The following is a 27,345-nucleotide window of genomic DNA, read 5'->3' on the forward strand; positions in this document are numbered from 1 at the left end:
TAATCTCACACTGTGGCACCTCTCAGGTGTATGTGTGGAAGTGTGTGTGTTGTTTTTTGCGGTAACAGCAGGGGAGGTTAATGAGTTTGGATGACTCTGAGTCACCTGCTGGGCTTGGACATACTACATACACGCAAGTCCACACACAAACCTTTGACAACCAGAGTGACTGGACTCAACTAGCCATACGTATCACAACAGCCCAGTTACTCTCTTTTGACTAGTGTCACTTAGAGTTTATTAGAATATTAGAAGGCGGTACAAATATATGAACAGTATTATAAATTTTTGCTTAAAGTAAAAGATACACAGATGGCAGATGAGGCGATATAAACAACAAAACTGAATTAAGAGAATTTCTAAAATTCCTTATTGCGATGCTGCTCATGTGCTGAAATGTACAGTGGATTTGACCAAGGTGCTGAACACGGCCCTTTGCTCTGACCTTGGCTGATGGCTTTCTAAAGAAAGACACAGAAACAAACCTGAAGAACATCACGTGACCGTCAGTCTGCCTCGCTCTGTGTTCTTAGAAATGGGGTTTGGTCTCTTTTTGATTCTGGCATCCGTGTCTGCTAGCATGCGTCCGTCCTACCTGGACCCGCCATGCCTCACCACCCAGCTCTCCATCTCAGCACAGAGACGACACACCGTGAATCACCAAGCAGGGCCATTACTCACCATGCCTGGCCTGTTTCTAAATAACTTCATAAATATTCCATGGGCCAGCTTAAGCGGGGAGAGAGAAGTCATGGCTCGGCGTCTCAAAGACACAGATTCCATTAAGCCCCATGTTCCAGCAGAAACACTGTTGGGACAATTAATCTTTTAGGATCCGAAGGAAGGCATCAGAAATGGAGAAATAGAGCCAGGACAGGTATGTATTAATGGAAGTAATTGAGAAAGAGAGCGGAGACTGGGAGGCAGGACAGAGAGTGACACCTGCTGTTATGAATTATGTAGGCTCCATCAGCGCTGATACAAGCTTGCCTCCTTTGTGCGGATCAAATATGCACAGTGACATCTGAACAACAGCAACAAAGGCAAAATACTATAAGGTCTCAAAACATGGATAGAGTGAAATAGAAAAACAGAATAGAAGAAAGTTTGTTCACCTGAGTGAGCACTAAGAAAACTATGACTGCAGATTCATGAGTGGATTATATAGTATTTCTTTTAGACAATGGTATAATGCTACTTTCTGGTGTGCTTGTGCCATTTTTGTTAAATTCACGTGACAGCAACCGAGACCATAAAAGCAGGAGAAAGGATTACAAGTCTGAGCGGGACAGATGTTCTTCAGACACACAAAGAGGGGCAAATAAAAAAAGGAGGATGCATGAAAGCAAGAATGAAAATTGAGAAAAGTGAGAAAAATGTGGTTAGAATGAAAGCGCGAGCAGGGAAGAAAGGCAACTTCAGCAGGCCCCGGCAAATCCAGAATCCCTCCGCGTTTCATCCTCGTGAGAAAACAAGAAGAGAGCGTCTGCGTGCCAGAGCCATACTTGCATTTCACACAGATGGAGAGAGCAAATGAGCCACAGAGACGTCACCGCTGTCACCATTAATCCACTGTCTCTTTCTTCTGCCTTTATCCACAAAGGGATACAGAGCAGAATTTTTTTTTTTTTTTTTAAAAAGCTAACACTTTTTTTCCTGTTTTGCAGCTTTGCATCAGCGTGTAGCTCGGTAGCATCAAAGTTTTAGGGAGTACAGCTTTCTCAGTGTATCAATTTCTTATTTATCTTCTGCAGCACTAAGACTGTGTGGTGGAACATTATTCACAAGAACATTTAAATTTAAGTTACTGTTTTACAGTGATGGATGCAGACGCGCCAGCAGCTCGTGTGCAACTGTGCTTACAGGAGTCAGAGTGGTGCTTTGAGATGAATGGAAAAATAGCTTAGCAGCACACTCATAATAAAAGCATCACCATGTAGATGGCTGGTAAAAAACAACAAGAGCCAATACTAAATTTCTTCAGGTTTTTCAGTCTTTGATCAAACTACTGGGCTGTAGCGATGGCGCTGCATAAAAACTTATAAGCTCAACAAGGTTTTCACAAAGCTTTTACAGTTTATCTTGACAGCAGGATGCAAGTCAGCACTAAAAATCTGAAACCCATTTATCTAATTATCCAGACATTTAGCAAACACATTCAGGCTCACCAGTTAATCTTCCAAGAACTAACCAGACTTGCTAGCATTAATGTGTCGTATTAATAGCATAGTACAAAATACATAGTAGCAAAACATCAACAACAACATAAAAAAAATGTTCACAGCCACAGAGTGAAATTCAAAATGTAAGTCCTCAATTAAATAGGTGATGTTACTATGGCAACTCCACTATGTGAGATGCCCTATCCAAAACTGTTTACCAACTGGCCAACCAATGTTGCCATCTCTAGCACCACTATGGTTCAAGCAAAGAATTTTTTCAGGGGTTTTGTATGGAATAATATTTATAATAATATACTGGTGTGCGAGATAAAAACATAATCATGCACTTATACTTTCATTCACAGGTATTCATGGCCACTCACGCTATTTAATTCCTTGCCTTTGTGCACTCTGTCTTTGCTTTAGCTTTAAACTAAAGCAAAGACATTTATTTAAACTAATCCAGTGATAACTGCCAGCGTTTCTTCTAAAAATGAACAGTTGAAGGTGAATTTAGCAAACATGAAACTGCGCTCATGATGCTGTTACAGAGTAAGTCGATTTAATACTGTCAACTGAATCTGTCATTTACAGAGGTGGAGGTGTCACCACTTTGAAAGTGACCAATCACATTAGGGCCTTTGGGCTCCGCCCTCCAAACTGTCAAAAGTCAGATTTATTCGTCCATGATTGAGCTTTCATACTTTTGTGTAGTGAACAGGAAACAGAATGTTTTCACCCCACAGTGCAAACTCTTACAATAAAGAGAAATGTGGCTGTTACATTTTAAGTTACTGGTGGAACAACTCACAACAGTATCTTGACTTAAATACCATCAAAGCTGATAAAAAGAGAAAAGTTCTAACATCCTCATTAGTGTCAGGTATTTCACTGTTTCTCCAATGAAAGGTCAACCAGTGATGTAAGTGTAGAGCCAAGACTCTTTTCTTTACCATCATCTCTCTGGGGAAAGTGCTACACACGCACACACACACACACGCACACACGCACGCACACACACACTATTAATGACTAGCCGTCACTCCCTAAGCACCTGCCAGGCCCATGTTACATTTGTCCTACTCGTACGTTCATTAGTGTGTGTTAATATACACAGGGCTAATGGGGTGTGTATGAAAATGCACTTAGCTCACTACAGGAGAAAAGCAATGCAGCTTATGAGTACTCTGGGGCACAGTGGCATCCTCTCATAAGGGTTGGACTCATACAATGTTCAAAGAGTGTGAGACTGAGCAAATATTTACTGGAGCTCTGACGGAGATGGATGGGAAGATTAAGATTTAGAGCTCAGCAAATAAAAATATATCAAAATGTTGTCTTTTCTCTCCTGTCCCCGGTGTTTGCCTTGTTTCATTTCATTCCCTCTACATCCATTTTTTTAAAAACCTTGTACCCAACGATGGCCTACTTGTGTATAAAGCCATCGTGTCATGTTTTAACCAGGCGTATGTGCCGTTATCATGTCAGCAGAGCATAATATCGCAGATAGATCGGTCATTCTCTGCAGGTTATGGGTTCACCTTTGCAATTCTTATCTGCCCTCCCATTTCACAAATACATAAACACAGTCTGCTGCATCATAAATATTAATGGTATGTTCAGTGTCCCAGACTAACACCCTCAGTAAAGGGGACATTATACAGCCACTGGGGACTGAAAGGCTCAGAAGTACGAGTCAAGGTCACCGCTATAATTCAACTAGGGCATCCGGTCCTGGAGGGGAATTTTTTTGTGTCATAACATAACAGTATCATCAGCTTAGTCGCATCCTTTGGGCTAAAGAAGAGAGGGACCATCCGGCTCGTTATGAGTGCACAGTTCAAAAGCCGGCATCACGACTCTTACATTTCAAAGAGAATCCCAAATTTTGGGGGGAGAAATTTGGACTGTATTTGAACGAGAAAGTCTCTCAAAAACAGAAAGTTTTATTCATAATGACAGTCTGGCATTCATCCCAGGGATCCAGCTCTGTTGCATAAGCCCTTCAACTCGAAGCTTAGAAAAAGCCTTAGAGATACACATGTTTCCCTATTTAGGGACAAGTCTGGCTGTTTCATCTGTATTTTGGTACGAATGAGGTCAAAATGATATTTCTAAGAGAGACTGGAGTGAAGAATTTCAGTCTGCTAAGAGAAAAGGCCTAAAGGGCACGTGGAGTGAAGCAGATTTGGATTTAAAAAAAGAAAAAAAGAGCACTGACATACACGGAATATAAATATAACCCAGAGATCTGCTGCAAAGAATCAGCAGGCACGTACCGATGCACAAACAAACACGAAGTAGAATGAAAGTGATCACCGAAACAAGGAAAACTAAAAGCTCAGCATGTTTCCACACGCCACCGGTGCCCTGCACTCACCCAGCCCATCTCCCCCGGTCAGGACGTGTCTACCGGTCATTCGTGGGATAAAAGTAGAGCAGGCAGAATGTGACCAAGGTAGGAAAGTCGGGCATAGAAATGTAGCATTAGAGCTCAGTCTGGCAGAGATAAGAGCATGTTTAAAATAGACAGGGCAATTACAATATGTTTAAAATAAGAGTGTTTCCACACTTTCTTATCTGGTATTGAAACCTAGCTTGGCACTTTTATCAGGACAATTTTCCAACAAGAGTTTAAAAAAAAAATAAACCTGCACTGCAGCCAACTCCTCTGGAAAAAAAAGAATATAAGCAGAAGAAAAGGGCATATCTGTTTAAAACTGAGCTAAAAATGCCTTCTTCCTCCCCACAGGCAGCAGCAGGGGTCAGTCTGGAACGGAACTGAGACCAGCTCAGCTATTTAAACAAGTAAAGACAGATGAAAAGGGCACATCAATTTGAAGTGGACGTAGGCACAGCGTCTCTTTCTCTGCGCAGTGTGCCTTCCAGAGGCGGCGTATTAGGCTGAAAAGGGGCTCCGTGGGGGCGAGGTGCATCACTAAATAATGAACTCCTGGCAGCACAATTACTGGGCATAATGGCTGCTTTCATCTTAACAGTTAGGGGCTGTGTGTACTTGTGTCTCTGGATGTTTGTATCCTTGCACACAACTATATGCATCTTTGGACGTAAAGCATCTTGTTTATTTTAATGTCTTTATTCACGCTGAAGGCATCCAGTGTTCAGAGTGTGCAAAGTGTGTGGCTGTGTGTGTGCGCATTTGCTGATATAGACTTACGGAGCTCGCCCACTTTCAGTATCTCGCACAGCATCTTGGTCAGCTCGATGCTGCTGCGGCCGAATGGACACTCGTGTTTGTCTTCTCGACTGCTGTTCTCCAAGACAATCTGGAAACAAGACGTTATAAAATAAGCCAGGCAAGAAATAAGGACGTATTTCCTCGGGGCTATAAAACAAAACAAGACATTTCTGGTGAGTGTGTTGCCTGAAGACTGAAAAAAAGCTCATTGCCCAGACTAATTAAAAAACTAAATGTTCCCTAATTTACAGAAAATTGTTTTGTTTTTTTAAATTTTGTTTCTATATATTCGATAGAAAAGTTCATGATTTTTCACTGTAATTTCGTTGTTTTTTTTTTAACTATTACTTAATTACTTTGGTGCAGAATGAATAGCAGTGAGTAGTCCATAATTTGTCCTCCTTTGTATATTCCAAAGCCATCCAAGGGGCCGGATCGGAGTCTTTGCTGGGCCGATTCTGGCCCACGGATCTTATGTTTGATACCCCAGCTCTATGTGAAGAATAATCTGTGATGCTGCACTGTGTTCCACTCTGACAGGTTAACTGACAGGAATTAATAGCATTTCCTGGGTTTGGTTAGAGCAGATTCACTTGGAAAAGCGAAAAGTCGCTGGTTTAATTCCAGCCTGGGAAACAAATGCCCTTTGGAGATGTGTCAGGAAGTTCAAATCAAACATGCAGAGCTACCTGCTGCGGTGACAGGTGAGCATGAGCATGCATTGCATTTTTGACACCAATTAGCTGCAGGGGCCTTAAACCCTTTTAAAGGGGTTCAATGTCACACTGAAGGTATTTTACCCATAAACACTGAGGTAGAAACTATAAGTCTTTTTCTTGACCTTATCTGACCCCTTAGAGCTCGTGCATTAACATAAATTAAATCTATACATAAAAGTCACCAGCAAAAAAAACCCACTCTAATTATGTGGATGGTGGCAGCACGCCATAACCGAGGCCATCAAGGTCCCAATCATTTTAGCTGGTGACAGTTTAATTTGTGGAATTGAAGGCTGTGTTTTCTCCCACTGTTCGACTGATAAGGGCTGAGCGGGCACGAGTAACGCGTCTCTTTTCCCACAATCGTGTCTAGAAACCGTCACACACATAATGATAAAAGCTGTATAAAATCATGCAAGGATGACAAAAAGCACTTAATGTCAGTGCAGCATTGTTTAGAGACTGGCGGTGAAAGAAATTAAATAAGTTTTATCGTCAGGGCTGAGAAGGCTCGTGAAACGCGGTTTTACTGAAAGATGTGTTGAGAACGAGCCAGAAACTTCACTGATTGAATGAGCTGGAGGGAAGTGAGGCTTTTGTAGGACACTACAGGAATCTCTGTGCAGCATTTGTGTATGCGTTAGGGTTGTACGTTGTGCTTACCCTGATGTACGCGTCCTGGTGGTGCCTGGCGAAGTACAGCATGTTATCCAGAGCCAGCATGCCTGGAGGAATCTGGGTGAAATCCACAGCTGGATTCACATGGTTCTGAGAGAAACAGAGGTGCAGTGTGAGACATGCTTTTAAACACATTTCACCAAATCTCCTTTTTTAACCTTTAATCTCTTTGATATAATCGATTAAAAATCCCATTTCCCCTTTTCCCCCCAGCGCAAAGGAGCTGAGGGATCACAGGCACAGCACAACCACTCTCCTTCTGTCAGGGAGGAAACTTGGAGTTTTAGGGCCGTGTTAGTGGAGCAGGAGGTCATCTTTTAAAGCCCCTCGAAGCTTTTGATTCCATTAAAGACAATGTTAATAAAAAAAAAACACTAAACAAACAGTAGAAAAGTACTGAGGACTGTGTGGGTGTGGATTGATCTGATTTATTCGCAGCAGGCTGGCAGTCTCAAATAACCCACTGTAATTAGATTTAGGTTAAAATAATGCAAAATTATATTTGGTGCAGACTTTATTTTTACAACTAAATCTCTGCCCACTTGAAATCTGTTAAGTAAAAACAAATATACAACTTGTCTCTGATTATTAAACAGATATCTGGCAAATACATGATCTTCACACTCATGGCTGATACCCTATAAGGTCTACTACAATGGAAACTACTATAAAGGTGGTTTTCATGCCTTGTCAGGTGTTTAAATATATCTCTGTCTGTTGAGAGTCTGAATATCTTCTACTAGTGTATAAACACATAACATATCTTCCACAGCAGGCGAAATGCAAAAGATTATTGGGCTAAAAGTTGACATTTTGGAGATGGATATTGTAGTTATGACACTAAATCTCTCTAAACTAAATCTGCTCCAAATTTGGTAAGTAACTAACTGTAAGTGAAGGGCCATGGGGAAGGAATAATACGAAATACTAACTTATACTAAAATATTCTACAATATTTAACAATCAGACTCAAAACTTTTAAATAACAAAAACACAGGCACTACTTTTAACATCTAAATATTGCATCAGACATGCGGGAAGAAACCATTTGTGCTGAAAGTCTGTCAGACGTAATTCTTTCCAGACATTGCAGACGACTAACAATTAAATGCACAGATACACGTGCAGACGCGTCACTCCGAGACTCTTCTCGACTTTTAAATGTGACGCAGCATACTGAAGAGGACAGCGACAGGAAGACAAGCAAAGGAGACGGAGGATGAAAGAGAAATGGAGGACAGTGAGACCTGGCTCATCAGTTTTGGAATTCTGCCTGACAGCAAGCAGACTTATAGGCTTAAAACAGAAATAGACTATGTGGCACATGCATATCTAATAAAATGTGAACAATCTCCCAGCATATCCAACAACATCTACTGAAGAGAAGCTGCGTGTATTAGAAGGTAAACAACTTTTCTCAGTAGTGATAAGGGCGATCTAGAGAATGATGAGTTTTATATGTGTGCACGCGCAGTATGTATGTGTGTGTCTGTGCAGACTGAGGAGCACTGAAAGCAGACTAAGGATTTTTAGGGTGGGTTTTCTCCACACAGTGGAGACAAGACAGGCCAATTTGGCCTTATCTCTACTGAGCACACTGCAGTCGGAGTGTGAATGGGAAGAGCCCCGAAACGGCTCTGGGCTTACACCAAGCCACAGTGGCTTTACTAAAGTTCTTATGCCATAGTTAGACTGCTGCATACAACACAAAAGCAACACATAAACACACACACACATTCCACAATACTATATTTATTTTGGTACGTTGCATCCAAGGCTGTTAAAAAAACGTAGCTACTGGGTATGAACAGCAAAGCCAAAGCATAAGCATCAGTAAACACTTTCCTGATGAGTTTATAGTCACGGGTTAATACGACATGATAACCTTTAGGGCACAACTATCCTGTGTAAGTGTGGAACATCCTCAGTTTCTCAGTCAGATCTCCGCTTCACTTGTCATATGTGGTTTCCAAAGACCACAGGAGCCAAAATCATCAACTTTAGGAAGTTTGCAAACCAGTGGGTGACATCATGTCAGCTTTGTTCATCTTTGATATACAGCCTGTTATTGCACTAGCTGTGATATGTTTAAAAGAAGCTTTTTTTACCAGGAGGATAACATCAGAGAGGAAGCGGATTAACGAAGCCCTCTAAAAACACTTACAATAAAGCCAAGCTTTTTGTAGTCGCGGGTGTACATCGACTTGCGTTTCTCAATGCTGCCGCTGTTGTTGGGCTCCAACTCTACGTCGAAGGCGATTCTCCGAAGCTCAAAGATGATGTCTCTCTGAGCCTGCACACACAGAGAGGAATGTTAAAGCGCTGCTCACAAACCCGTCAGTCTTTTCTTCCATTTACCACTTTACAGTCTTAAAATCTTTCACCCTCATTCTCCATCGTCTGGGGTCTCGCAGCGCCCTAGGCAATCTGGACAATAGCCAATTCCCCGATTTAAATATTGAGCCAAAAATTATTATTATTTTGGATGATTCCAGCCCAAACTACCCACGAGCCACTGAACGAAAGATTAATGATTGTAAAAATGGGGGAAAAGGTGCAAACACACATGGTAACAGAGTATATACGGTAAAAACAGAGTTTGTACAATTCCAACGAACTTGAAAGTCAGTTTATAATCCATCCAGTCGTTACAGTGTTTTCTATTCAGGGATGCTTTTAATGTATTAGCAGTCTGTTTGGGATCTTTGTTGAGCTGAGAAATGAAGCCGCTGCAGATGGTAATCTACCTCCCTCCCTCCCTCTTCACACCCACCACCACCCGTTTTGATTGACTGTCCCAGTCCGCACCTGGTCCTGAGGATCCATCTTGGTCATCATGCGGTCCTCGAGCAGGTTGAAGTTGAGAACCTGCAGCACGTACAGCTGATGTGCCATCTCATCATTAATGGGCGTGTTGCTCCGGATCACGTTCTGCATGGCGTAGAGGACAAATGGGAAAAGTAAAGGAGAGGCGAAAGGTTTTAGGGTCAGAAAGGCGAGAAGTGGATTTTGCCGGAAGACGACAAGATATGACAAAGAGGAATAAGAGGATTTGGACGTGAATGACGAGGATTAGAAGGCAGAAGGCAGATGAAGGAAAAGGGGAAGGAGAATGAGATTTCACACAGGAGACAGACGATGAAGAGACAAAAGGGAACAGGTGTGGAAAAAGTATCCACAAGAGATAACGGCCAAGGGGGTGAAACAGAGAAAGATGTGGCAGGTGTCATTTTTGTTACAGATATCAAGAAGAGAAGAGGTTGAAACGCGAACAGCAGAGAGAGACAAAGACAGAGGAAGACACTGGAGGGGTAAAGAGGAGAAGGGTAGACTTACACTGAGAATGATGGAGCGCAGCTGTTTCTGGGCAAGAATATGGGCCATCTCCTAAAGGGGGAGAAAGAACAGTGGGGAGGAACAGGGAAGAGCGGGGGAGAGAGTGAGACACAACGCCATATCAAGACAAAGCGTCTTAGGGTTGTCCATGCTATGATGAGGAAATTAAGGCGGGTAAAAATGAAAAATTAATTAATTAATTAATTAATTAAAAAAGTAAGAAAGCCATCCGAAAAAAAGGAACTTAAGAAGGGATACTAAATGCACTAACTGTTGTCTTCTACAGTGCAAACTACAAAGGGTGCTAATCAAGGGTGCACTTACTGTCAGGGGACAATTTAGGATGTCCACAATGTGCTCATCATACTACCATATCGTGTGCAGTGAAGAAACAAAGTCAGAGACAGAGAGACAGAGAGGGTGAGTGAGTGAGTGAATGTGGAGGAGAAAAAAAAAAGTGTGAGAGGAGGTTAAAAAAAACATTTTCTGTCAGCTGAGCAGCCTGTGGCGAGGGGAGAAAGGGGGGTGGGGGGCAACAGAGTCAGCAGAACGGTGACAGACTGGGGGTTTGTAATAATAGGTCTACTGATGGTCGAGTCCTTAACGCACGCACACAGACACACAAAACACTCTCTGACCTTAGAGGAAAAACCAAAAAAAGAGAGTAGCCAGCATGTCACATCTACATCACGCTGAAATAAACTATCACGATTAGTGTTAGTTTGTGGTCCCATAGCACCACGTTTTAAAAGCGGCCTGTTCGCAGAAATAACACAAACACGCAACCTGAGCTAAAAGAGAAACAGCTTGTTTGTCTCCTAAACAGAGTCTTAAAAACACAACATCTTCTCTGTGTTAAATGGATAATAAATGCAACAGCCACACACAGTCTGTTTTCAGCACTGCGGCGAAGCTCGTTTCAGCCTAGCGTGCCTTCGACTTTGTGTGCCGCGCTGTGGGTTAGCATCATTCATTATTAATGTCAGAGCGCATCTCTGGACCCTATGGTGCTGGGGCAAGGGATCATGTGATGAGCTACAGGGCAACGCGTGACATTGGTGAGAGAGCGTGTGTGTGGGGGAAAGACTGGAGAAATGGGAGCATGGCATCACTTCTTTACACTCAGGTTTTATTTATTGCACTACAATGCAGATGTTTTATAGTTTCTCATACAAATACACACCCACACACAAAGACACACAGTTAGACACTGTTAGAGTTGAAAAATGCTGATGACTGCAACATGAAATGATGTACGATACAGTATATGCAGTGTGTTTGTGTGTGTGTGCACCGCAGCCTCACCTGTCTCTTCTCCTCAGGAGCTTTGAGGAATAAAGCATTGATGACAGCTATAGTGTAGGTCTGAATGTCTTGATCAGTCCTGTGATTAAAACACAGTCCAAATAGGAGGTTAAAAGGATTTATCACTATGAAGCTTTCAGAAACCAGCAAGCTCGATTAATGTTAAAAAAGAAGAATTTACGGCTTGGTTCACGTACCCCTGGAGATGCGGGATAAGCTGTCCAATGGTGATCTCTTGTGCCACCTTGTGGTAAAGATCCTGACTGTTGAGCACCATGGACTCCAGGATCGCCAGGGAGCGCTGCAGCACCGCCGTGTCCATGGCCGTCTTGTTCACGAAGCTGGCAATCTGAAAAAAGAGCAAAGCGTTTAGAGGATCTGTTGCAGACAATTGCAATTTTTGATTCAAAAATAAGGCAATTGGATCCTGAAAAAAATAGGATGGAAAAAAATTAGCAAGATTTCATAACTTTTAAAAGTTTAAATACAAACTTAGGTATAAACTCTGAAAACTCTGAAAACATGTTTTACAAAAACACATTTTATAGAGGCCACAAAGGTTAAAAAAAACATAGAAACACTTTGAGATGAGGGAAAAAATTAAACGCACATCTTGTAATGTACACAAGCAATTTTTCTTTTTAGAGTATTTTTGCCTTTATGTCCTGAAAATAGGATCATTGCCAAACAATTTTATAGACATTCAGCTTCATGACACTATCATAGGACAAGCTTCATTGCAGAGGCTGTAAATGTCATGATGTAAATGTTCGATCAAAACTTTATTCAGCGAATAACAACAGCACTTTGGATGCCGTTAATAAATCAGGGCTGCCTTTAATGAGACGTTTTCTTGGTCTGACCTTCTTGATGAATGCCACAGAGAAAGTGTCCCAGGAGACGATGCCGTGGTCCATCAGCTCCACAAAGGCCGTCAAAGTGAAGGACAGCAGGTCTCCAAAACTAAAGGGCAGGACACACAGAGACACACACAAACCATAGGACGCTTCTCTCTAGCAGATGGCTTGGAGCAGTGTATAATCTGCAAAGCCCTGATGGCTTGGAAGGCAACAAGGGGCGAGCGGTAGGCAGAAACAGAGAAAATGGTGCATGTGAAAATAAATTCAATGCCGCAACCAGGCTGGCTGAAGGAAGACAGAAGACAGGCGGAGGGGGAGAGAAGAATAAATGGGGACAGTGGCTTGAGATGCAGCGCAGACAAACTGGCCTTCGAGAAACAGCAGGAGCCATCAGAAAATCAGCAGGAGCCGGGCAGCACAGGGCGGCGTTCAATCAGGACCAGAAAGCTATGTTATAGAGTGAAGTCATGCAGTTACACAAATATCAAGAGAAATCAATCAGCTCTGCAAGAGTCACAGGGGGGCCAAAGCAAGGACCACATTAAACAGCCTCCACTTCATATTTCTGCTGCATGAACTTAATGAAAAAAATCGCAAATGATGAAATATAGAAGCTTTTACTTGGTCATAAATCACAGCAGTAGGAGTTTCTGGAGTTACATTACCTTTCTACTTAACTTTTACATGAGTTTTGGGATTTCTGGCCTTTTATTAGTTTCACCAGTAGCTTTTACAGTACTGACCTCTACTGCTTACAGCTGGCATTGCTCAGGCAAATACTGTGACCTGGCCTACACGTGGTTCTCATTGTTTATCCTACACTGATTTACTGTTAGGTGCTTTAGTAGATGCAACATGAAAATATAGCAAACACCTATGGGGCTAGAGTCGAATACAATAAATGTTTGACTAAAAAATGTTGGCATCTTTCCTGAAACTTTTATCGAGAAGAGAAAAAAAAGATTAATTTTTAAGTTTGTTTACAAAAGTGAAGATGGGCGTTTTAAACACAACAGAGTGGCATCCGCCGTCAAATCAGCAAACCAAAAACCAAATGATAAGAAATGATTTCAGGACATGGGTCAGTACTGCTGCATGGTAGATGATTAGTAACAGTCATTAGTAACCCACAGCTGAAGAATGAAGAGGCCTTTGCAGATGGTACTGGGCATTTTGATGTAGTTACTGTAACTAGTAAATGTTTAATGAAATCGAGGAACACTGAAATTTGAGGATAGATTATTTAAGATAAAGAAAGAGAAGAAAATCTTATTTGACAGATGGATGATGATCCTAATGTGTGATGTCTTCATGTGTGATGTGCTATTGGCTAATAATGTAAAAGGAAAAAAGTAGCTGAAGTCTACTAGTGAGTGCAGAGACAATCCCCCTCACCCTGAGCACTATTTAGGAAAGAAGACCAAGATTTAATTCAATGTAAGCACCGACTAAAACTAATAAATTAGCTCCACTGAACCCCCAAATGGCCATAGCAATATCTGATCTGGTTTTTATAGATTTCTCATGGCATTACATTTTTAGAAATAAATCATGGCCTTCCAACAGTCTGAGGCAAAGACTTAAGAAGATCATTTTGCCCAAAACCACATGCAAAAACAAAATTTAAAAAAAATTTAAGTGCAAAACTGATTTCAAAACAGAAGCCTGTAAATGGCTGTGTTAAACACATAATTATAGTAATTCCCCATAAGGCTTTGGGGCCAGAGTCTTCATCATGCAGACTCAGGCAGCAGGTTAGGAAGAGCACAGAGTCAATGACGTTACCCGGGGGAATGGGAGGGGCTTACCATGGCTTCATAATCTTTTGCAGTTTCTGATAGCGCCTGTAAAGAGAAACTTAGGTGTCACAGGTGGGAAACACACAACAAAACCTTAAAGTCTCAGCAGGGAGCAACACAAATCACAATCTTTTCACAATAAACATCCCTCAAAGAGACCCGACTCTAAGGAGGTCCACTCTCATACACAGAAAAAGGATTCCTTACTGTGCAAATGTAAAACAAGTCTCAATGTAAACAACTTTAATACACCGACTCAAAATAAACACTTTGGATCGCTAAGGCGCTCAAAGCATGCCAAGCAGAAACGGCTGACAAAGCGGCTTGCTGCAGACCTAATGTGCCACAGCGAGCATAACGAAACGGAGTTTTGCACATTTCAAAAAGCAGAGACCACCTTGTAAATATGTGACAGGTGGAGTGGGAGAAATGCTTTACGCTAAACAAGCAAAAGGAAGCAACATCTGCAGAGAGTTAACTTTCCCTGAATAGATTCGAGATGACAGGTGCACTCATGAAGTTCAGCGATACTACCCATATGTGCAAAAATCATCTAATATGAGGCTGTCTCCATGTGCACCTCTGTATTGCTTCAGAGATCTGGGAGTCTGCTTCCGGCCACATGCATCTGGGCTCTGGGATTTCAGCATGGATCTCAAACTTCAGCTTCTGTGTCCAACTGATTCAACCTTTATGTCGCGGATCATCACTGCTAGGAAGATCCAGGTCTCAGACTAGACTAGCTGAATAGCTCAAAGACATTTGATAAGCATGCACTGAGACAGGAGGGCAAACATGGGTATGGAGTGAATTTACCATGAATGCATCTCCCAGGGTCAGACTGTTAATTTGGAGAAATCTGATAGAACAGGATTGGTCAGAACAGGACTTCCTGGGAGCGATCTACAAACAGCAGCAGCTCTGGAAACGAGGGCCAGGTCCAGAACGAGACAACCTTCATGGGATTTAAACAAGGGATGGTTTTTTTTGCTCTTAATGGGTGGAGTTGCAGAACTTCTTAATTTCACCTGCTAAAACAAACAAGAAACTGTTTTAACAGTGGGGTTTGATTTCAGTATCAGTGTTCCTTTCCCTCTATAAATCCAGTTTTCAAAGGGATGACACCGCTAATAAGGTACAATTCAATGGAATAATGTTTACAACGGGTTTTGTGAATTTAACAGGCAAAACTATGCTGGGAGCTAACAGGACAAAAATAGAAAAGAACATGAATGACACTCATGAATACCAAGGTGGCAGCATATGTTAAACCTGGTCAAAGAAGACCGAAGTTCATAGTAAGGCTAGCGGTGTTAATCAGTTTGAAGTTGCACTGTACATTCTGAACATGTGTCAAATCACAGTATGAGTTGCTCCATGTTTTTGTCAGTAGAGGGCAATCTCTGCCTTAAACTTGTGGAGCTCAGCTGGGCAGCTGATCTACACATGAATATTGTGCAGCATCTTTGGCAGAAGCATCAGATCACAGAACTGCTCTGCCCTCAAGAGTCTCGAGCACAGAGCCTCTTGAATAATTACAGTTCACCAAGTTGGTTGGCAGGCACACTAATGAGCGTGTGTGTGTATGTGTGTGAGAGAGTGTGTGCGTTAGCCTCTGATACCTATCTGCATGCCTGTTTCATAAGCTCCTTCTGTTGAGATGGAAATGCAGCAGAACCACTCACCCTGCTCTCCTTTGCTTACACGCGCCGCTCAAACTCTCCAGCCCTGAATATGATTTGATGGGAATTTAGATGAAAAACATATTTAATCAAAGGGCCAGGAGCAACAGGAGGAACCTCGGTGCTGCTGTGACAGCTCCTTGCATTAAGATCAAATATTTGCTAATTTGAACATCATATTCAAAAAGGAGAAGAGGCCTCATTGATTTCCTGTCAAGCTGTACCCACAAACACTAGATCACTGAGTGGTTTCTGCAAAGAAAAAGCCATTACATGTCTAACCAGAATTTGAACCTTCATTTGAAAGCAATCATGAGTGTGACAGGACACACCTGCACCAAAAAACTGCAGTTCTTACTTTGGGTTTTCACTGCGCTTCTGCCGGGACACGTTGAATGCCATGCGTTTATAAGCGCGCATTAGGTGCAAAACAACTCTTCAATCTATCGTTTCTCTCCCTGGAAAAAAAGAAGGATAATGGGAATTGCACGAAGCAGAAAACGAGCACGTCTCGCACGGCTGGCCGCTCCTGCCCTCCCTGCCAGTTTGCACCGTCTATCTACTTCTGTGTGATTGTGTGCACGTTTTGCACTCATACTGTAATTCAACTCTTGGTTCTGGCGAGCTCTTTGCACTCCCCACAGCACGCCACCGGCACAAACCCCATCTCCCTTGCCCACCCACTCCCCTCCCCTGGCATCACGGCTGAGAAGTTTCACCTCAGCGAAAAAAGTCCTCGCTTTAACCTTCAGTTGAGACGGTCTCCAGGGCACTACGCCTGCCCTCCACCCCCCCACCTCAACACACACTGTGAGTTTTTGGATGTGCTGAACATGCAGAAGGCAGAGCATTTCCTCTCAGCTGTGTGCAATATCACTATCATGGTCAACAAAGATGAACAGGAGCTGCTGGGCACTGTGTGAACCTGTTCTTCTCTTTGCAGCACAGGGTAGCATTGTTGAACCCGAGGCAAAACTTATGCACAAGGTTAGGGTTATCATTCAGCGCAAATGTACGACTGATTATTCCATGCAGTGTATATACTGATATTTGCTACATGACCTAATAATAACAGCACATCCGCACAACCCTGCAGCACGCTGAAATAAAAGCGTTGCACATCAAAGGCATCTTCACAAAGATGGCGATGACACGAGACACTAGTAAAATAAATCCAGCTTAACAGAGTGAACTGAGGAATGTCAGTGAATGAGGAGGCCAGTCAGCTGCTGTAAACGCTTTGAACTTAACCGGTCAGACTGCACAGTGCAACTCCAAAGACCCCCTTTTATTCTCACTGAAATCAAAGGTTCCACCCGAATACCATCCAAACCCGCAGCCCTATTAAACCACGCCGGGTTCCTGTTACAAATTTGTGGTTTGTTACATCAGGCCTGTGAAAAATAATGTCAGCGATATGTGAAATTAAATATGGTAAGATTTGAATTAGGTATCCTGTTGAACTGGAGTCTGTGTTTGCTGGTTTTGATGGATCACATTGTTGAGTCAAAGTCTAATATTGCCACATAAATCCAAAATCCAGAGTAAAACATTGGAAGTATGTACTCTTCCCTGTTTCCTATAACACACACACGCACAAACAAAAAAGATGCTGCAGGGGAAAACGGTGCAAACAAGGCAAATCCAAACAGCAAAAGAAACAGTCAGACTTCTCACTTACTCAGTCCCACTTTCCACCATCTGAGTGAGCAGCGAGATACCATCGAGGTTGATGAACTCCTGGGCGAAGGTGATATCCCGGGACGCGTTAGCCAGGTCCTTAAGAGCCTCCAGCTTGGCGTCCATGCTTGTTGACTGGATCCGTTCATGAAGCTGCAGTGCCGTCTGGTACTGGAGGGCAAAAGGGAAAAGGAAAGAGGGAAAAAAAACAGGATATGTCCCAGATTGTGAACGATTTCATACGTATTCACAGAATTTGCTTTTTCAAATGGCAAAACACTTACAGGTGAGGTGGTCAAACGAAGGATCGAGCCGTTCTTAATGTCACTGCGATTCTGTGGAGGATTACAAAGACACAAGCAGAAGTTAGTGTGCACTTCAGCCCTTTATATCTTTCTCTTGGATACAGCAGCTTGCAGATGAGCAAACCTTTTCTGTGATGTAGAAATTTGTTGCGTCAGCAATCTGCAGAGCAAAGTTTTCAGGGTTCCCCAAGGACCACCTAAAAGACATTGGATGGAGACAAAATACACTGTGTAATTGGTTTAAAAGTGCATTAAAAAACAGCACATAGGATTCAAGTATGGGGGTAGAGAAGGAGGGTTTCTCTTGGACGGTTAAATTCAAATCCGAAAGACATGAACTAGTGCGTACATTAAAAAAAAAGAAAAGCAAATGAAGACTTACCCCTCGCACACTTCTTTAATGATGGCTGAGAGAGGCTTTTTCTGGGAATAAAAAAAAAAGGCAAAACTACATTTAGTTCACAGTCCAGTACTGAGTTCCTAAAACAACAGGCAATTCAGAGTGGGCTGCAATTATTTTATATTGCGGGACTGGCACAATGAGAGGCTGTTCTTCAGGAGCCTGTATTTATCCAACTGCTGATGTGGGATCATCGACCACGGCTGCTGCACCGCTTCATTCATTATTACTGATTCAGTGTTTCTACAGCGGTGCAGAGTACATCTTTTCAAGAACCACATTTACAATTTCACAGCTAAAAAATTTAATGAAGATTCAATGAAATATACAGAAACCCCTCAGTGCCTCAGGAAGCCTTAAACAAGATACTATCTAAAGTGAAACAAGTTTCTTAATCTAGATCTGGGGACATCTAATAACAGCCTTAGTATACTAGCAGTGAAAGATTTAGCGTCATGTTGAGGCCAACCTTCCCCCCCGAGGGGCAAATGCTACACTAAAACTTTGATGTTTTATGATGTTTTTATTACAACATGCTGACGTCAGGCTGCTTTCACAACAACACGCTGATGTCTGGCCTTTGACCTATGGTCTTGAAGCATTAGATACTAAAATGGAGTATTTTATTATCTTTAACCATATTATTGGATTAAAACTGGCTGTAAAACTTAAGATTTTAAGATATATTCATGCAGTGTGTGATTTTGCGCAATTTTATGGTGTCATTGAAAAAATAAAAAGTGTGTTGTACAGCTCTCTCCATGCCCTTTCATATGATATATTACTCAGTATGGTTTCTTAACATTTTTTTCAATGTTAACTTTGACCTTGGGTGCTAGCTATAAAGTAGCCGAGCCAAATGCTCAGCTAACCTGTGTACTCTGGTGCTCCAGGGCCTAGTATATTGTTGTGAAGTTTGAGAACAGATAAACAAACTGAACCAATTAAACAATGTTTACTCATTACGTGGTCGGTGCAGCACCTTTTTTAAATGACTTTGATCAACCAAAGATAATAAAAGTACAGAAAAACGATATCAGGTTCTGAATCAGGATACTTCATTTTCAGCTGGGCTGATTCTTACCACTGTTTTCTTTCAATTCTTCCCCCCCAAACGCATGAAGATGGATTCGTTTGAGCATCTATATATCAAAATATACGAGCATCGCAGCTCATATGGCATTATTGCTTTTCGGGGGATTAGCCCAGGCAGTGAGAGAAGCTGCGGTGATGAAGACAGACAGACAAAAGATAACGATGGCAGGATGGTGGGCATATATGACAAGGAAAGAAAGGCAGACTGGTGACAGAAAAAGAGGGTGGGCTGTTTGTGAACAAAAGGGAGAACGCGGAATAAACAAAAGTGGGAAAAAGAATGTGAAAAGAAAAAGTGTATACATAAAAGGAGTTTGAGTCTTTTTTTCCTGCTCTCAGTGTACTTATAAAAACAATGCAGCTAATAACAAGGACAACAAACAGAGATGGACACAGAAAGATGAAAAATTAGGAGCATGCAAGATGTGTATGAGGAGGGAAGCAGAGATAAATAAAAGCAGCGTGTGCATGAGAAATGCTAATCAGTGTTAACTTAATATCTGCTTGCTTGCCACTGCCATCATCCTCAGGCTCTGTGGGAGATACAGTATGCTGCCAGGCTACATGCATAATCTATACACAAACACACGCAAGCACAAACACTCATAAAAGTACTCGACGCTACAACCGCGTTTCTAAAAGAGTTCAGCTATTTAAACCCCATATTTACCTTAACCCCCCCTTCACAAAAACAACATATTAAATGTTGCATCAAAGACATTTTTAATTATTTTTGGAATAAATAAATCCTCTTAGAATTTAGTGCCAGTTACATGTTTCGACCAGAGGCATGTTTTCCACTGTGTTGCATCACTTCTTCTTTTAAAAAACACTCAGAAGGCATTTGGGAACTAAAAGGGACCGATGCTCTGAAAGTGAATATTTTCAGTGGTGATGCTGACAGACATGGATTGCAGTCCCTCTTTCATTACAGATCATGCTGCAATAACACAAGCAGAATGTGGTTTGGCATTTCAGGAATAAGCAAACCCTTCCTAGAAAATGCTGCTCCAAAACCTGCATATGTGCAACGTTTGCACGTCATCCAAGCCGCTGCGCACTAAGGAGCCACCGTGGATGCTGGCTTGTTATTTTTCCCACGACAGCAACTGAAGCTCAGAGGATGGAGCATTCATGATTAAAAAAGAAAAACAAAAAACAAATCTGATTTTGATTACTTCCTTGCTTACAGAGATTTCTTCAGCCTCTCAGAATCATTAGGTTTTTGCAGATGATGCAACTTTAGGATTAAAAACTTCACTGTTAAATCGCTGTATTATTTGGCAGCTCTTGACAGAGTAGTAAAACCCTTCCTGTGTTAACTTCTCAGTGAATCATCCTCTCTGGTTAACTCTTTTTTATACCCACAGAGATGCTTCCAGTGACCCTACTTTATATGTTGCTTATTATGTACCTATAAATACAAGCAGTTCTCCAAGCTTTAAACTGACTCTGTTTTCCCATCTACCATTTCCCTGTCTAACCTCCCACTACATCTTCCTCTCCTTTACTATTACTTTCAACCCACACAAGCCACTTTGTTTTACTTACTGTAAGCCCAGTCAGGAGTACAGTTCAAGTGTAGCACCTGCTACATAACCGGAATTCACTTTGTACAAAGGTGAAAAGCAAAGCTGTGATCTATAAGATCCTGTACCACCCACTAGATTTCAGCTCCTGTTACTCCACACAATAGTTTATCTAAGGAGTTATTCTCCTTTAGCACATTTAGTGGTTATTCTTTTTTCCCCCTCCGAGGTCATTTACATGCAATAAAGCATGACCCGCTAGAACCTGCTAGCCATTTTTGCACATTCACTGAAGGCGTTTAGTCTTATTTCACTCAAGGAAACAGTTTAATATATCCCTCTGGACTTTTCTTCTGTTAACCACTGTGCTTAGATCCGAATGCGCACAAACACACGCCAAAATATAAATAAATCCCTTTATTTTTAGTTTGCTATCTTTTAACCACAGCAGTGACACAAATCTAAAACCAATTTTAGCACATTACCTAAAACTAAGCAATACACCTACTCCAACAGGCCGTTAGTCTTAGAGTTTGTTTCCCTTCTTTTGTTTCTTGCTCCTTTTCTACCTGCAAACAGCTCCACCAGAAACCCCACCACCCAATCCTCCCCCAGTTTCTCTATTGCCTTTCTGATAAACAAAAAGCAATAAAACACTTAAAAACAATTGTCTAAACTTGTAGCGATTCCCCCGCATTCCTACATAAAGGTTGGACTTTTGTGCCTGAAGATGTTTGGAGAGATACAGAAATCACAGAGACGCACACCGAAGCAGATGTAGCCTAAACACACTCACGCGTGCACTGCAGAGGCACATATACAAACAGACAGAAATAATAAAAAATACACATATTTATCGGCATGCACATGGATACAGGCACATGCACGCACACACACACAGCAAATAAGCATGCACACGCATGAACAGTAACAACTATCCATGTTGCCACACAAACACACCCACGCACATTTTCACTTAAGCAGAATTTTACCTACGTAAACAAACAAAATTTACACATACAAGTTTTCAGGCATGTACACACACACACACACACACACACACACGCACACGCACACTTTCTCTGGGTATCAAAACAGCTCGAGCTGCAGAAGCCCACTCCCCGTCGCATGAGTCAGACAGCCATATGCTGCTGCAGGGCCTATTGTACAGAGGAGATGCAGAGGGAGGAGGAAGAGGTGGGGGTTGATGGTGGAGGACAAGAGAGGAAGAGGCACAGCGCGCAAGTTTCGCAGTCACAACAAAACACGGGGAGGAGGAGTGCGAGGGGGGAGCGAACAAGAGCGAAAGCAAAGAAGGACAAAGAGGAGGAAGGCAACACAGAGGTGGAACAAGAGGAAGATGACAGGGAGAGATAAAAGGAGGTGGAGGAGGAGGAGGAGAGGTGGCTTAAAGAAGTAAAGACAGACCTAAGCAAAGCTAAAGGCAATCTACTCAGACTGGAACAGCGCTGCTGATAAGGAGGGCATTTAATACAAAAACCACATCCCCTAAATCTCTACTTAAGTGTTTAAAGCACCAGAAGCACATGTACTTCACAGTTCAATACTTCATTCACTAGTTCATCCATTGAGAATGGCAATTGTGACTCCGGTTACCACGGTGACTCATAGCTTTTACAATCATTAGCCCATCTGTGAGTCACACAAACAACAAACAGGCCAATTTATAAAACTGTATGTGCAATCAAACAAAGTAACAGCAAACATGTCCCCCCACACGCACATGGGGTAGTCGCTGTTTGGGCTAATTATTTTATTAGCATCTAATCTAGCGCTGGATAGACCCCGACAATCTGCTGACATACTGCATGGCCATTATCTTTGGGCTCGTAATGGATGCGAGCTGCGTGCAGGCGAAAGCAGCTGCGACGCAAATCTACACAGAAGTGCAGTTTCAGTTTTAAAAAGCACGCACCAGTATTGTTAACTGCTGAGCATTAACATAGCGACTGCATTATGTAAATCAGTGGAATATATAGATATGCACTGATGGGGTTTCAGTATTTAGCATTGCAGCTATTTAATGTTACAGTTTTAAAAAAAACCAAGACAAACTATAAATACCCCCCTTGCAGTCGTGGAGCTCCACCAACCGCTCAAGTTGCAGTTTAGATCTATGTTTGTCCAGATGCATGCAGCATATCAAGTGAAGACTTGAAAGAAATTTAATAGTGAAAACACCACAGATTGAAGAAAGAGGAAGACCACAGAGAAGATTCATGGATGTAGCAAAAAAGTTCATACAGAGGCTGGAAGAAGAGGACACTAGGGATAGGGTGAGATAGCGGAAGAGAGTGACGGTGAAAGGGAGAAACTGAAAGAAAGCGAGTTACAGTGTAATAATCGCCACAAACAGAACATTATGATGCTGAACGTCTCGGGTAATGGCCAAAACTACATGACATCACAGTGATCCTTGACCACGACCATTACTTTAAGTGAACAGATGAAGCAAAACTCGCTCGAGGAGTTCCTCAGATATCACAGTCAAACGAGCAGGAGGTCACAGAGACCTCGACCTTTGACAGGCAAAGTTTTTCCTTTGATTCAACAGAGCTTTTGTCCAAACCTATTGAAGTTTCCCTGAAGGTGTTCAAGAGATATCACATAACGCCTCTGACCACAGCTGTGACCATTTTAAAAAACAGCATCACTAAGATTCATTGATACTGTAATGTGACAGATGCATAAAGCTTTAACTGAGTTTATTTTCCATAGCAGACAAGAGTGAAAAGGTTGCACATCTAAATGTTTTGTACATTGTGTTGTGCTTTATACCAAATCTCACCTCCAATCATATGAATATTTTTTGCTCTGACAGTGAGCTAAACAGCCCAGGTATTTACCCACAAACATCCAAATACTTTTCTTAATGACAGAGCCGGCCTCTTTGCATTCAGTGAAATTTCTTTAAAGCTATGTCAAAGCTGTGACTAACTGTTAAACATCTTTAATTAAGCCCACTTCCTTGAGGCTAATTAGTATAATTGATGGGAACAACGCAAAAGCCGCACCAAGCCCTGATCACATCCGCCCAGCCGCTCCAGAGAGAGACACCTACAAACATCCAAGCGATTTCATTATATACACAGCAACGGATTACTGCGCAATAATGTGTTCATACAAAACATGCACTGTGATTATGGTTTTTAAATCTGCACGGTGATCGTCACAGACCCCAAACATTTTTTACTGGTTGTGCTGGATTTAAAGGACAGTAATGTGTGCTCGTGAGATGACGGTGTCTTTTGTTGCACTGAGGCACATACCTGGTCTATCTCCATGAGCTTGGGGAATGCCCCCGGCCACTCAATGGCCACCTTGACAATATCTGCCGGCGGCGGCATGGCTCCCGGGGTGGGGGTGAGAGCCTCACTGCCTCACACCTCTGTCAGTACTACTGAAGATGGCTCATCCAAACCTGTAGGACAGAGTGAAGGGGAACAAAAAGAAGCAGAAATGAGGCACATTAGTCACTGATGTTTGCTTGTGTTAGAGTTGTTGAAATTCAAAGACTATTTTAAGGTCAACAAGGACAGCGCTGAAAAACAAGACACGAGTGCAACACAGCGCTCTGGGGGTGGGGGGTGAGCGCAAGCAAATGAAACTCATCTTCAGGAGAAGCTAGTGAACTGCTAAAACCAATACGTTCACTTTCGTATAGCATTTAAATTTTTAGAGGAAGTAAGTCAACTGACCTACTTACATCAATTTACTATAATTTGTGCACCCACAAGAAAGTAAACACTCTGGCTCTTTTTATTTCGTACCAAGAAATCTTCTCAGGTAAGGCTGGGCAACAACAGTGGGGGGTTTATCATCAGTACCAGTTTAAAAACCACAAATACACTGCATGCTGTTCATTAGCCCACAGCTAGGACAGGCTCTTCAGTTAAGCACTATGCTCTTCATGCTTATTCCTGCAAATACTGGCACTGAAAGTCATACGTGAATGCAGTTAAACTTCTGACTATCGCTTATGCAAACTAAGGCAGGCAGACTTTTTATTTGTCCTCTGAGATCAATTTTTCCAGGGGTAGACTAATTTAAAGTTGGAGTGTGGTACATTTACATATAAATAACCATCCAATAAATTCGAGCCCTCGCCAAACAAGCTCATACAATGCTGATTAAGCCTATCAGAGCCACGTAAATCTCTCTGTATTTTGCAAAACTGGAGTTTTAAATGTGGTTACTGCAGTTACTTTCTGTACAAGAATTCAGAAGGACGTTAGAGCAACTAAGTGCATTTACTCTCACTGCCAAAAGGGAAGACAAAAAGTCCACACATCTGGATATATTCAAAATGTTCATTGTTGTTCGAGTCAAAATTCAGCTGCTACTCTTGGTTCGAGCCTCAATTCAGACATTTTTATCCAGCAGAAAAACCATAAACCACTCAGCAGCATCTTCCTGTGACTCAAGCAGTGGAACAGTTCAGTTTGAAAGTCCCTTTGGACATTTTCACATAATAGTTCCTGTAGCTTGGGAGAGAGGATGTAACTGCCACATTAAACCACATTAGCATGAACGTAAGAGTCAAAAGCAAGCGGTTGAACACGTTAGTAGTGCAGAGCTTCTTCCACAGCCCTGTGCAGTAGCACTTGCTTCAAGGGGTATTCCTCCAATTTAGCATATAAAAAGGTCAGTTTACTCATCGTGGGGCGCATGAAACAATCTTTAAAAGATCTGAGCAATGTCTTCTGTTATTCTGGGTGAGCTCTGTCGAGTCTCAGTAAACTACTTAAGTGACATGACCCAGATATCTTAGCTTGGATTGAAAAAAAGGCTTGATTAGCTGCAGATTAAAAAAAAAACAAAAACAAGAAAAAGTTGATCTGCAAGAGGAAAGTAGAAGAAACAATGAAGCACAGATTAAAAAGATAAAGAAGATGGATGTTAGTACTTGACTTGGGGATGGGTCACAACAAAACTGAATTTTACAATTATACCTTGAATCCATATAAGAAACTATGTGAACTCTTGTTCATAAACAAAGCAAAGGCAAAAGACGTCAACACTCACTCCACTTTCATGCAATTACCCCAACGCTAACACTGAACCTGTAATCCTCCTCCCTGGCCCCTGTCCCGGTGCACAGCCCTTCAGGGCACCAAAAACGGCATGATATCTCACACAGGAGACGACAGCCAGATCGACCTGAAAGGCTGTGGATAAGCCAGTTTGTGCTTCCACAGCTTAAAGAAAGGCAAATCAGAGTCACCCAGAACCATGCGGGGAGAGCTGAGCAAAACCACTTCTGTGTCCTTGCAGGGGGTCTAATGAAACCTGCCGGTGGACGAGTCTCGAGTGGAAAATGTAGCATAGAAATCCCCCAAATCAACTGAGGAAGGCATCAATAATTTACCTTCTCAGCTTGTCTAGAAAACTCAGATAATCCTAGTTCCTGGTGAAGAAGTCTGATTACATATTTAATTTGAAAATGCATAATGTATAATGGTTGGCTCAGACTAATTCCTGGGAGAAAACTGCTGAGTGGAATATGGTGTTATTATAGTGTTGATACACATGGCAAAAGCACATGTGGATGGATGACTGGAGACGTGTTTACAAACACTGACCACATGTAATCTATGCACGTGTGTATTTAAAGAGCATGTGTTAATTTAAGGACACCGGCCTGGCGTTGTGTGTGATTCACCCCATAATAATCCATGTAGCCTTTATTCAAGGGCCCGTTGCCATGGCAGCTGCTGCATCAATAGCTTGAGATGTGGATGCATTTTCTTTCCAAACTGCATGCCCATACTCAAGTCACGTTTGTCACAACTTCACAAAAATGAGTCACTCCAGCCCTCTGCGTTGAACGAGCGTGCCTGCTGAAGATTAGAACAGTTTCTTAATGTATGTTAAATACTTTCTGATACACTTTGCCTTCAGTGATGTTCAGTAAATTAGTGTTTTGCTCCGCTTTCCAGCTCTGTAACCTTACGCAGAAAAGATAATGCCACAAAAGATGAGGAAAACTAAACGGAAAGACAACACTGAAAGAAATCTATGTAAACATCTGGATAAACTGAATTCTTGAATCCTGCTTTTCCATTTGTTCACAAAAATGTACCTTTTAAGAAAAGAAGAAGAAAAAATACATTTCAGGCTCATCCTGTTTTTTCCATGTTAAAAATACATGTCCCAAATACAGGAGCCTTACTGTACTAACACATGTATGATTCATTCAGTTGCATTATACAAACAAACCCGCATTAGTCATCTATGTACAGATAATCATCCCTCTCAAAACTGACCCGAAGTCACAGAGAGACAGAAAATGAAAGCTAGAAATCTGCTGTTCTTGAGACTGCCGTCAACATTGTTAGCCCTGATATTCCAGTGATTTTAATGTTAGTCCACTGTTTAATTTGTCAGTTTCCTCCAGGTTAAAATATCACAGCAACTTTTAATCTCAACAGCTGTTGGATGAAGAGCCATAAAATTAGCTAAAGTTGTACATTCACATGCTCTTCAGATGCTCCCATTTCCAAAGTTTCCCTGATTATTCCAGCACACGTACAACACAGTGGATTAAAGATCCTTGTGAGATGAAGGGTACATGC

The 27,345-nt window shown here is 41.9% G+C and overlaps 1 protein-coding gene across 5 annotated transcripts in view; it reads right to left on the reverse strand.

Moving 5' to 3' along the window:
* elmo1 (engulfment and cell motility 1 (ced-12 homolog, C. elegans)) overlaps window positions 1–27,345 on the reverse strand; it is a 99,605-nt gene that overhangs the window by 38,242 nt on the left and 34,018 nt on the right. For 2 of the 5 annotated variants that reach the window (XM_019350795.2, XM_013270676.3), the window contains exons 2-16: window positions 24,040–24,191; window positions 18,108–18,148; window positions 17,850–17,922; window positions 17,705–17,755; window positions 17,422–17,591; window positions 14,068–14,103; window positions 12,263–12,362; window positions 11,597–11,748; window positions 11,400–11,478; window positions 10,419–10,460; window positions 10,095–10,145; window positions 9,567–9,689; window positions 8,923–9,051; window positions 6,744–6,848; window positions 5,341–5,449 (exon numbers count right to left, since the gene is read on the reverse strand). In XM_019350795.2, coding sequence (XP_019206340.1) covers window positions 5,341–5,449; window positions 6,744–6,848; window positions 8,923–9,051; window positions 9,567–9,689; window positions 10,095–10,145; window positions 10,419–10,460; window positions 11,400–11,478; window positions 11,597–11,748; window positions 12,263–12,362; window positions 14,068–14,103; window positions 17,422–17,591; window positions 17,705–17,755; window positions 17,850–17,922; window positions 18,108–18,148; window positions 24,040–24,117 — 1,339 coding nt within the window. In that variant the 5' untranslated portion in view covers window positions 24,118–24,191. The remainder of the gene's footprint in view (window positions 1–5,340; window positions 5,450–6,743; window positions 6,849–8,922; window positions 9,052–9,566; window positions 9,690–10,094; window positions 10,146–10,418; window positions 10,461–11,399; window positions 11,479–11,596; window positions 11,749–12,262; window positions 12,363–14,067; window positions 14,104–17,421; window positions 17,592–17,704; window positions 17,756–17,849; window positions 17,923–18,107; window positions 18,149–24,039; window positions 24,192–27,345) is intronic. The other 3 variants (XM_019350796.2, XM_013270677.3, XM_019350797.2) reach the window with 3 other exon arrangements.

This window comes from Oreochromis niloticus, linkage group LG22 (genome assembly GCF_001858045.2).
Source record: "Oreochromis niloticus isolate F11D_XX linkage group LG22, O_niloticus_UMD_NMBU, whole genome shotgun sequence".
NCBI classification, from domain to species: Eukaryota; Metazoa; Chordata; class Actinopteri; order Cichliformes; family Cichlidae; genus Oreochromis; species Oreochromis niloticus.